Source organism: Simochromis diagramma, unplaced genomic scaffold (genome assembly GCF_900408965.1).
Source record: "Simochromis diagramma unplaced genomic scaffold, fSimDia1.1 OVJJ01000545.1, whole genome shotgun sequence".
NCBI classification, from domain to species: Eukaryota; Metazoa; Chordata; class Actinopteri; order Cichliformes; family Cichlidae; genus Simochromis; species Simochromis diagramma.
Window position 1 is genome coordinate 2794103 of NW_024387371.1, and position 12812 is coordinate 2806914.

Sequence of the window (12812 nt, forward strand, 5' to 3'; positions counted from 1 at the left end):
ATATAGAACGGTGTACTCCAAGGTCTGGCTAACTTTACTATCAAGAGAGACATTTTGAGCAACTTTTGACATATTATAATAAAGGTGGCAGCCTATTAAATATAAATTAGCCCATCAAACTCAGTAATAGGAATAAATAATTAAAATCTTTTACCACATGTGATCACTCTGCAGTGGGCTGTTGCATGCATGCATTTTTAATTTAATAATATAATAACATATGTTGTGTTGCATGTCTAAAGCATCAAAAAAGGTTTACTTATTTATTACCAACAAAACTGAACAATATCATGTATTTTTTAGCCAAGAGACAACCTTTAAAGAAGAGTGACTATAAAGATATTATGGCCACTTTGAATCCTACCACTCGTATTTTAATATCCATTGTTTATTCGATGTACTATATTCTCCTCCCACTGAGACCTCTGAGTTTGTCCTCTCCCTGGATGTGGAGCATTTGATCATGTAGAGTGGGAGTATCTATACACAAACTTAGAATAAAATTTAATTTTGGGCCAAAATTGGATAAAATTGCTATATCTCCCCATATGGAAAAGATACATATAAATCTTATAAAGTTTGTATCTGTCTTGTGTGAAACTTGTATGAAAAGCATACAAGAGTGAAAACAGATATAAGATCCCTTGAAAAATTATATAAATGAAACTTGTATGTTTTGGATACTTGCTAAAACAATATATGAAAGTAATGAGAAAGTGGCCACTTTCATGAGTAAATCATATAAGTTTTTACTATTTCTTTTCCATATGGGTCTCCCCTTCAGTCCATCTTTGATAAGAAAAAAAAGCCACGTCCAGTTTTAATTTTGACTAAATTCCAGCCACAGAGCAAGCACTCCAGTAAGCCAACACAGAGGCAATGAAAGCAAATTAATCTGTCCACGTATTGTTTGGAGTTCATATGTAAACTGACTTGAGGTTGCTGAAGTCATTTAATTGTATATAAATCTATGACAGCCATGACAATTGAGGGTCATCAAAGTTAAAAGAATAAGACAATCAGGCCACAGACATATTAAGTGTTTCTTTAAAATCCTTGTATTGGCCGCACATTTTTGCAGTCACTTAAATGATGAATAAAAGTTCAAATGTTGAAAAAAAAAATCCAATTAATTTCCATGTTCATATTTCTCAGTTAAAAAAATCAAAACCAAAGTGAGCCACAAGAGATGGACAAAAGAGCTGCATGAGCTCCAGAAAAGCAGGTTCTCCACCGCTGGTGTAGTCAGTGTTGAAATATAGGCTCAGGATTAACAATAGACACATGCCCATATGAACACAACTAGAGGTGTAGATTGTTTTAATTTAATTATAAAAAACCCTTTTCTATCATGCATCCATTTAAAGTAATAAAGGTCATAATCCAGCCTTTGTTCTTTGTATAAATACTTTCCTAAAGTTTATCTGAAAGTAATTTTATGTGATGCAGAAGTATCCTCTAAAATGGGACTATTTTATGACCTGTTTGCCTCTTTGTTTTACAGCAATATAATAATTTCAGATAAACCTATAGGAATAAAGACTACTAGACTTTGTTATTCCTTTTCACTGAATGTACATGACAAAAGGTCAAGACAGCTTTCTACTTTCTGTCTTAAATAACTTCATTAGGTTGCCACCTGGATTGCTAAGCAATAAACAAACGTTAAATCACTTTCCAACCTTATTACTGTGCTGTCTTTAAGTTCATTCACAAAAGTACTGTAAGGTGTGGCTTTTTTGAGGATTGCATGAGGAAATGAAGACCAATAATTGCTGCAATTCAGTAGTTACCAGCTTCAAAATTCACCTATTAAGTAAAACTTGTGTAATAGATTTGCAATATTTTGATTGCTCTGTAACTGGATCATTAAGGGTAGACTGGTGTGACATTTCTGCAGCGTCTGTTTCTTAAACTTAAATCTTTTTCACTTTTCTATTCCACAAAAATGTTCAATGACCACGAAATCTCATCCCCTAACTTGTATGTTAATTACACTGACATTGCTCATTGCTTTGTTTTGTTGCTTTTTTGTGGTGCAAAAAGAAACAAAAAACTGCAGACCCCACAATGTGTAAGCCATTGATATTCATTTTTCTTTTCCTTTATTTGCTTGTTTTCAGCCATTTAGCTGCCGTTTCTTAATGGAAGTGCTTTTATCTTCCTAATTTGCTTGTAAAAGTTGACCTTAAGTTCTGACTTTAACCACCTTTGGTGTTCCTGACTCCAGTTGTTTCTCATTACCACTAGAGGGCGCTGTTAGATCAGCCTTCCTGCTGTGAGCAGCACTGGGCTTGGTTCATGTGTTGGGAGTGTTTGCTTTATGAGCTCATGTTTGTTGTAGACCAGACTGATCCTTTTGGTTAATGAAGTAAGCCATGCCAAGAAAAAGCATCAATGTGTCATAGACAGAAGGACGTCTGGCTATCTGGCTTTTAAGCCAGTGGTGGGGAGTAAGTCTAGACCAGTGGGCCTTGATATCCACATTAAGCAGCAGGCTATAATGTGTGAGCTAAATTTAGTAAAGCCCTCTCCTCTTTCTTCATCTGTAAAACCAAGTATACTTCATTCCTGCATGAATGACCTCTCCTTGAGTGACAGAGCAAGGCTGAGAGCCAGTCATCTGTGCTCCATTAGTCTTGCTGCTATGATGGACGACCATCAACCTTTCTGAGTTCTGCTGCTTGACCTTGGCAGAGGTTATAACCTGTCTGGCTCTTCTCTTAACTACCATCATAGTCATGTCTCCACACTGCAACACAGCAATGCAATTAAGGTTATCGAGCGGTCGCCGTGGTTACCCTGAAACTTGCTTTCTTGGGACTACGCCCTGCTTAGGTTGTCATAGTAACAGCGTGGTTGACCTTGGAGGTGTGTGAGGTCTGCTGCTAGTGGAGGTTGAGTGTTGCATCAAGAATGATGGATGTTCGGTGAACGATCAATTTTCTTCATTGATCGTCGCACTTCTTTTTTCTTTCTTGCTTTCTCCCTTTCTGAACATCCCCCCCCCCCCGCCCCCCGCCCCTCATTATTCCTCTGTCTTTCCCTCCCTGTCCCCCTCCTCTGTCCCTGGAGAGAGTTAATACAGATAGTCAGCTGGTCCCTCCTCCTTCTCCTCCTCCTCCTCTCCAATCTCCCCCTCCTTCCTCTCATCCTCTGCCACCACCTTCGCTTCACCCCACCCTTCAGCCTACTGACAGGAAGCAGGAGGCAACCTTGCCTTGTCCTAGATGAGTGAGAGCTGTGTGTGAATCACTCCTGTGTTCAGAAGAGGATGTGGAGGGTTGTGTGCATGTGTGAACGTAAGACCTCATTTCATCTGCGTTCCAGATTCTCTGAGTGTGTGTGTGTGTGTGTGTGTATTTATTTAAAATCCTTTGTGTATAGACAGCCATGTGGTGTGAGTATTTTGTCTGAGTGACTGTATCTTGTGAGAGAAAGAGAGTTGCTCAGGGGATCACTGTGAATATGAGTAGAGGGCAACACGGCTGAGCTGTTATTATCTCCTTTTGCTCTCCCTCCCTTTTTTTTTACCCCCCTCCCCACTTGTGTTTGCATAGTAGATGACTAGAGCGGTGTGGACTACAAATGTGTGTGCACATGGATCTTTGGAGAGGATGGTAGCATGTGTGCCTTTGGCGTGAGTGTGGAGTGTACTATGTGAGGCGGTGTGTACTTTGGTAGGATATCAGCAGAAGGAGTAGAACAGGGGATCCAGCTGTGGGTCCGTCACTCAGGCAGTCAGGATGGTGCAGCGCTTCAGTCTTCGTAGACAGTACTCCAAGGTAAGCTTAAACACACTTGGCTTGTCACTAAAACCACATGTCTTCCTGTCTCCATGCTACAGATCCATTTACAGCTGAAGCCCGGTTTGTATTACATTTTTGCTGCCAGCCTTGTATTATCTCTGTAATACTTGTGTCATGCATTACCATTTTTCCATCTCTCTTCCTTTCTTTATCTTCCTGCTATTTGATAATATGCCAGAAACTGGGGATTCTTTGAGTTTTGTTCAGAAGAGCAGTCAAAATGAACAAACTGACTCTGTTATCATGTGCAGAGGCAGTTCATGATTAAGTATAAAGCATTGTTTGCTCACTTCTTTGATACCAGCAGTCTTTACAGTAAACTGATTTTCTTTTGATCCTTCATTCCCTGTTAAGCAATTCAGTCATCAGTGTGATCAGTGATCAGTGTTTGCACTTTATCTTCGCTCTTGTTAAACAGTAACTCATTCTCCAGTGGTGAGATTGGTAGCATGAAGTCGACTGGCGCCGTTACAGAGGGACGTAATTATTGGTAAATGTTGTGTTTGATTATTGCTTATTAGGGAGTATTTATGACTCACTTACAATAACACTCTGTTGGCTGTGCTCTAAAACTGACTATGGGTTTAATGTATCTCTCCCCTGATGCCAGTGCTGTTAAACTGAGTAGAAGGCTTGTGTTGGGAATCAGCAGCAGGTCCGTTAAAAGCCTGCTGTTCTGCAGGTGGTGCTCAGCCTGTGAGCTATAATTACAATTAACTGCTGATTAATTGATTGACTGATTACACCCATACTATTTGTTCTTAACACCATGTTATAAGGCTGTCAGATGCTCATGTGCTAAGAAATGTCAGTGTGTACATGCGCAAATGCTCCGGGCAGACAGATGCACGGTGTCACTTTTAGAAATACTAGAACCCAGAGTGATAGAGTATAATCTGGTCTACATCCTATTCAAAGAGAGACAAAGTGATAGAGTAGGAGTAAAAAGATATAGAACGTGAGAGGCTACAAGGTGCGAAATGCTCAGCTTCAGGAAGGCTGACTCATTTTGGACAGGAGATGGTGAGGGACAGCCGAGTAGACTCTGGTGTGATATGAGCTACTGAGAAGAAATAAAAACACCAGCCAAACCTTAAGGCTACTTCTCTCACACTAAGAGTTTTGTATCTGAGAGGGATGAAGCAGTCTTTGTCTTGGGAGATCATAATCTCCTCCAGGGCCTGTCTGCGAATGCTCACTATCCGCATCCCATCCAAAAGTGGGCTGTCGGGAAATACTGTAAAGGAAAGAGGTCGGGTAGGTGACCCCTTCTCTTTCCCTTAAGCCACATCTCCACATGCACACCTGTGTTCCTGTTCATCCTTTGTCTTCTGTTGTTTATCTTTTTATTTTGGCATGCTGTGCTCTGTAGAAAAGCCCCAAATCTGCACAGTTTTATAATTTGCTGATTCAAACTGAAAATGCACTCAAATGTGTGTTTTGTTATAGCTGTATCGTAAGATAGGATGTACTTTTTTTTGGTAAGTTATTTAGTTATTAAATGGTTTAAATTAGCTTATTATATTAAATTGAGTATATTTTACATTTGTTTTGAATTTAATACAAAAATTTTGATCCCGTCGTAATTATCATGCAGCTCTTTTGCCTTAGTGACAACATTTTCTCAAGCTGGCAGGGACACTGTGAGCTTGTTGATAAATGTTTTCCTAACATGATATGACAGTGTTGTCTTGTCTGTCTTTCTCAGTCTCATCCTATCCATCCATTTTAGCCACTTGAAGGTCGCTGGGGGGCTGAAGCCTATCCCAGCTGTCACGGGGTGAAAGGTGGGGTACACCCTGGTCAGATCACCACTATATCATAGGGCCAACACACACAGATAGACAATTACACCAGTTTACTTAACATACATGTCTTTAGGCTATGGTAGGAATCCGGAGTATCCAGAGAGAACCGGGAACAGGGAGTACATGGAAACTCCACACAGAACAGCCCAGCTGGCTGGTGGATTTGAACCCAGCCAGACCACCAGACCTTTGCTAATCTCTGCAGCACTGTCCCCATGTGCTCAGATAAATATTCAGTGGGGTTAAGGTCCAGTGTCCTTGATTTTCCTGGCTTTATTTAATTGTTACAACGCTTTGAGTCATGTTAGCCTTCATAATCATGTTGTATGAATCTTTCTCTAAAAAGATGGATGCACCCGGGGAATGTAGCATCTCTGAAGCACAGGTTGCTCTTTCTACTAATCAAGTTGTCATTGATTGAGTCATGTAATCAGCTCCAGACTAAAACGCCCCAACAGTGATTCTTTATGTATTGATAGTGTCATTGTCTCTCATTAAATTTACCAGTATCACCTTTTCCATTCAAACACTGTGAAATGCAGGCACGTTTTAGCATGAGGTTTTGCTATTTCTTTTTTTTTTTTTACTCTCCTGAGATATAGTTTAGAGATAGCTGCTCTTGCTCTGAGCTTCTTTTGTTGTTGAGTATCTAGTATATATAGCTTCTTCAATATGATAAGAGACAAATTGGTCTCTGACTAGCAGCCAGTGTAGGAATCCTAATATGGGAGATACGTGGTACATGATGAATCCATCTAGATGTCTGATGACTCTATAGTTTTTGGATGCATTGGTTGGAGGATGTGTTGCAATACCTGCCCACCAACTGCTGTATCTTAGGGTGGTGGGCAGCTCTGGGGACTGGTGCGAACTGAACTGTCTGCAACTTATGGTAAATGGTAAATGGCCTGTATTTATATAGCGCTTTACTAGTCCCTAAGGACCCCAAAGCGCTTTACATATCCAGTCATCCACCCATTCACACACACACATTCACACACTGGTGATGGCAAGCTACATTGTAGCCACAGCCACCCTGGGGCGCACTGACAGAGGCGAGGCTGCCGGACACTGGCGCCACCGGGCCCTCTGACCACCACCAGTAGGCAACGGGTGAAGTGTCTTGCCCAAGGACACAACGACCAAGACTGTCCAAGCCGGGGCTCGAACCGGCAACCTTCCGATTACAAGGCGAACTCCCAACTCTTGAGCCACGATCGCCCCAACTTAGCGTCACAAAATAACAGACCTGAGGGTGGGTTGGAGATCCAAAAAGTCTCCATTACTCCTCTTTTAATAATGAAAGAGTTCATTCTTTTCTTTGTGGAGAATCTGGTCCTTCTGTAGTCTATAGGCCACATGTGCTAAAATCTGAGGGTGAATAATTATTGGCTTTTTAAATCTTTTAAGTTTTTAAACAGTGTTTTTATTCCTGATCTCCTAAAGATTCCATTTTTTAAAACACTGAGTGTTGTAGCCAGTTTCAGTGTGTTTTCTGTGGTCAGGTTGTTAATGATGTCTGGCAAAGAATAGATGTTTATGTAATAGCTTCATTTGGGCTCCCGGGTCACATTCAGCCTATTCAAGGAAGTCGCAAATGCACTGATTGAATAGAGGAAGTGACAGATTTTCATCTATATGTGGATCTCTCTGTTTGTGGTCATATACGTCTTTTACTCTTTCTGTGCTGTCTTTCTTTTGAACCTTTCATTTAGTGCACCTGAAATTTGTAAGTGTTTAAAAATTCAAATTAAACTCCTATGTCTTTTTTTCAAACATTTTATTACTGCTAAAACAAGTCTAACAATTATTTGTTTTCTGTTAATTAGCTTCTTAAATCAAAAGTAGTCATCAAAATTAAACTAATTGAAAAATCCATAGCAGCTACTCGCTTTCACACTTCAATTATGCATTTATGATTGGTAATTTTAACAGCTGCCCCTAATAGGACTGCTTTTTAGAAAGTGTTTGTTAAAAGCAATGACTTGTTAAAGAAGGGTTTGATTTTTGTGTGTTGCTGTGGCAGTGTTTAAGAGAAAAGCAGAGGGGAGAAGTGTCGGTGGAAGGAACCAAACTTCACCTGGTCCCCCGAGGCTTGTTCTGTCCCTGCTACTTTAACATCCCCATCACTGCACTCCCATCGTCTCTCACTTCCTCAGGCTATTGGCTGTGTGTTGATGAAAGCGTTTTTGACCTTTGCATCAGGACAGAACAGCTCATCCTAGAACTATTTTAGTGACATTGAGTTTTTTTGAAATCGGCAAAAGACAAGCATGATGTCTCGCTTACCCAGAGTGCTGATGCAAATGAATGGTAAAGTCTTAACAAACCCCTGCCACAGCAGATTGCCCTTTAGTCACATAAAGACAGAAACAGAAGCAGGCAGTCAGACTTGTGTATAATCAAACAACTGAGTTTCGATTGACTTTTAGCAAAGAGAGAGAGCGCGTGTGTGTGTGTGTGTGTTTGTGTGTGTGTGGAGGCAGGGGAGAGCCACGGGGATGATGAAGCATGTGCTCTTAGTACACACTGGAGGTGATCTCATCTCAGCCTGTTCACTAACCACCAGCCTGTAGCAAATTGGTTTTCAGGCTCTATCTGTGTGTTTGTGTGTGTGCTGTCAGTGCACCATCACGACTATGTGGTTGTTGACTGAAATTAGGATGCAGCATAAAGCAATCAGTTGGCAGCTTGTGATGTTGTTGACTTTTGGGCAGACACTGAAATTTGTTCTCAAATGCTTCTGTCTTCCTTAACTTTCCCCTCCTAGCATTGTAGGGGAAAGTTTTCATTCCTGTCATCTCTCACTCTTCTTTTTTCGCTTATCTATGAAAACAAAGTCTTCTCTTTTGTTCATGTAAGTGTGTAAATATTGCCTTGTCTACTTTTTCTGAGACCATTGAGTTCAACTAAAACATCAGTGATGTGTTTCTGTCGTGGTTGATTTAAATTCTATACTGTGGCTGATCATTGATCACCTAAGCAAACACTAATATCAACAGTGGATTTAATACAATGGATGCTCTGTTCTTTATCACATCTTGTTTTGAGCTCTCTCATTACTTGTATTACTTGCTTGCTGTGACTTTTGTGTGTCTGTGCAAGTATTTGATGTGTTTGCTCAAATAAGCATCCAATTTAGTCAAGTTCTTCACCACTACGAGACACCAGAACATTTTCAGTGCTTTACTTGGCTGATAAATGTAATTCTTTGGCAAGATATTTACTCATCTGGTGTTTTGGTGTTTCCAGAGATTGCAGTAAGGTCTCCCCCACTTCTTGACACTTTGGCAAATTTGGAGTCTATAATGACCTGCCAACCAGTAAGTGTTATGACATATCATACCCTATCCCACGTGGATGCTTTGTAAAGATTACTGGTAGAAGTAATGAAGTATGATTATTGTGAGAAGAATTTGTGTCCAATTTTTGCAGCACAGTATGAGGTAAGGTCACCATTTCAAATTTAGCCAAAGATATATTTAGAGAAATTTCAAACTGTCATCTTGGACTGCCCAAAGTCATGCAATACACGTGTCCGTTTGCGGATGTGTGGGCAAATGTTCTACATTCATTTGATTTCTCCTTTTATGCAACTACCTGTAGTTCTCTATTTATTTTTCAGACTCTGAGATTTCTCCACTTGTGGGAAATCTCATGCAGTTTCCTCCAGCATCTAAAATTAAACCCGAAGTTTCCTTGCTGAACAAGCATGTGAATCTGCTACACTCCTTGTTACTCATGTGTCACACTTCCTCAGCAGCTTTTCTGACTTCACTGTTTTGATCTCCACACCCCCCTTTACCTTGTCACTGTTTTCCTTGTTTCATGTCTTAGAGGCAGTCCTTCTTATGCGCTCGCTCTCTCGGGCTTCCTCTCATCTGTGTCCAGTGCTCAGACAGTGTAGCCAGTTACCCGTCTCCATGGTAACAGGGTGATGTTCAAAGAGGTTTGCAGCAGCTTTGCTCAGCTGAATGCTTGCAGGTTTGCTGTCAGATCTCGCAGCCACCTCATCTGCTTGTGTAGTGCAATAACACCTTCCTAGAGGAGAGAGAAGTGCTTCCTAAAATTAGACTCCTGTGCAGTTTTCCAGATCTTCCAATCTAATGTTGTACACTATGTAAATAAGCACTTTCTTGTCATGTGGAATGGCATCATATCGCTTGTTCGCTTATTGCTTATGACTATTTCCTGTTTTCATTCTCTTTTAATGTAAAGTTGGAATTTGGCAGTTAGAATAAATTACTTGTATTAGGCAATTTACCAGACCCCAGCTGGAGTTCTTTACAGTAAATGTCTAACTCTAGAGTAGATTTCGTGCTTAGGCTTTAGTATGCAATGTGTGCATACATATGCACTGTGTGTGTGTGTGTGTGTGTTTCTGTGTTTTCCTTTGTGTGTGCTTGAACTCTACACTTCTCTGTTTGTGTTCCCTTTGAAGCATATCCTCAACCTGTTTAATTAAGCTCTTGAATATTCATGTAGTTGTACATATAGGCCAACGCCTTTTTTCCGGTCCTGCATGCTGTTAGTTTTCACAACACTAGTCTGGCACTCATGCTCACAGCAAAGGTTAACAGTTAATGAATAAAAAGTCATTTTATGTGTGAAATTCTTGTTGAAACGTCCCTCCAGATGTTATGGTGTGAAAGGAAGAAAACAGGAAAGACCTCTGTGTTGAGCTGGGGTAGGGGAATGTTTGAAACACTGATGCAATGGTGTATGGGTAAAGGTCGATGTTGATCAGAAAGATGGATAGACTTTTGGAGAAAAGAAGAAAATCTCTGAGGTTCTTTTTTTTTCTCTCAGTTCCCTCTTAGTTTTCTAATCTGGGTCTGAATGAGGAAGAAGCCTGCTGTGCCTTCTTTGCCTATTCTATTAATAGACAACTGTCTGAACCAGTGCTAACCAAGTTCACTTTCAAGTGTGTCTGAATGATGTTATTTATCTATAACCCCCCCCAGAAATATATATTTATGCAATTTTTAAGGTTTCCATAATCTTGTGTGTTACTAGACCTCTTTGTCTCTTGTGAAAAAGACGCAGTTGAAAGTAGCTTTTGTTAGACCTCTTTATTAGAGCTTTTCCAAAGATGAATTGCATTTTTATGTTTAATTATGTGGTCGCTTGAGTACACCGCCACCCCCTCTTAAAATAATATGATTTAACTTTAACCATATTTTTAAAAAAAAAATGTTTTAATTGGGTGTCTGTGCATGAGGTCGCGTGCATATATGTGCACATGTCAGCAAGAAGTCTCCGTGGGTCATCGTTTGTGTATTTATTTTGGTCCTGCAGCTGGTCCTTCCTCTTTGGCCTCGTGTGAGTATATGTGACACTAGTGTGGGCACGCATGTGTGTCTTTGTTGTTTTCTCAGCCGTTCCAAGGTTGCTACATACTTGGTCAGTCACTCGCTGAGAATATTTGGGTCAACCTTAACCTACATGTCTGTTCCCCGGACACCGTCCTCTGTCCCAGTCCATCTTTAGTGTGCACACTGCTTGCTTTCATTTATCCAGCTGCCAGTATTAGCTCTGAATTTGATTTCCTTCAGCTTGGTCGTCAAAATAAACTAGCTGCATCTATCTGATGAAGTGTTTTCTTTAGTTTTCTGCTCCTTATTCAGATAGACCAGCGGATTGTTTTCAAAGGGAAATTGCTCATTCTGTGAGATGGAGAGCAGAGAAACAGACTAAGAGAGGTCGTGCTCTGCATCCCTGCCACTCCCTGTGCAGTCTATATCATTCGCCTGACTCTGTTGAATTATGGATGAAACTATTTATCGCTGAGCTCAGCTCTGCTCCACTGACCCACTTGCACACACATTTCAAATCTGGTCAGAATCTCTCGGGAAATCTCATCATATTTTCCTTTTTACTAATAACCAGAGCCATTCCTCTCATTCTCATGTGTGTCAATTTGTAGCAATCCCAGGAATCTCCATTTTCTCACTGTCCACCTCTTACAAGATCTCCCGTCTGTACTGGACATCACATCATTGAAATGAGTTGTGTTTTTTGTGTCAAGAGAGAGTTTATATTGAATTTGATTGTGGTTGCCTTTTCCCCCCTCATTGATATAGACACATCTTTAATTTTCTGACAATATCTCGTCTCTAGATCTCCTGTCTTGTAAATTAATATAGGCAATTACATTATTTCTACTTTCCATCTCCATGACATGTCCCTCCTTCATCTCTGTTCATATTATCAGCCAACAAGTCATCTGTGTGCTTTGATGTTACTCACTAATCAGAGCTGAATTATGCTACAACAAAGGCCTGCACGTCTGTCAGCAGGACAAGTGATAGCGGAAGAATGCAATAAAAATACAACAAAACCTTGAGTTTATTGACAGGAAACCTGTCAGGAAATGAAATACCAGACAAAGCACTAACACAGGGGACAGCAGTCGACACACATCATGTAGCATCGTTGTGCTTTAGCTCCCCCTTGTGGATAATAAGCAATACTACTCATTGAGTAGTTGGTTGTGTAAATTTGTGAGATTCTCTTATAGTTTTATGTTTTGATCTCTTGATCTCAATATCAGCAGAAACTAATTTATTAAACCAGGTATTATTTATTAAAATGTAGACCTATGTTGAATATGTCAGATAATACGATGCATCAATCTTTAATGAGATCAGGTAGAGTAGCAGGAAAGGGGCAGACAGAGCTGTTATAAATTATGGTTGTATTGAAGCACTTAAATGGAACTGGGCCATCATTAAAGTAATAAATGGCACATGTAAGTAAAAAAAAAAAAAAGTTTAATTTTCACCAAAGAAACCCAAGCAGTGTATTTCCTGAGTCACAAAAATTATGTGTGTGTGACTCAGGATAATGCATGCATAACATGCACGCAAACGTATTGCTTGATTGCGTGCATATGTTGTGAAATTAGTCTCGGTACACAAGATACCCAGAGCCACCAAACTTTGTTTTTCAAGATAGTCTTAATCTGGAAACGAGAGAAGAAGATTTTCATTAGATTTAGCTGCCCTGTAACGACATGAGCTTCCTACTAGACAAGTGCCTCTACTCATTATCTGTCTTCCTGTTATGAAATCGGCTGCTTCTTAGTGGAGGCTTGCAAAACTTCTGAAACAGTACCCAGAGGCCAGACCATCCAATAAGTCTGCTTAAAAGTGAGTAGTGAGATTAACACAGAGGCAAAAAGTGAGAAGAGGCC

General features: G+C 40.2%; 1 protein-coding gene across 9 annotated transcripts in view; it reads left to right on the plus strand.

The window, feature by feature from the left end:
• Positions 1-12812, plus strand: part of tmcc1a (transmembrane and coiled-coil domain family 1a) — a 46108-nt gene that overhangs the window by 13997 nt on the left and 19299 nt on the right. Inside the window, exon 1 of one of the 9 annotated variants that reach the window (XM_040008105.1) lies at positions 3033-3785. The exons of the other annotated variants lie outside the window; for them this stretch is intronic. Coding sequence (XP_039864039.1) covers positions 3747-3785 — 39 coding nt within the window. The 5' untranslated portion in view covers positions 3033-3746. Of the gene's footprint in view, positions 1-3032; positions 3786-12812 lie in introns of those variants that run through there. 9 annotated transcript variants of the gene reach the window in all.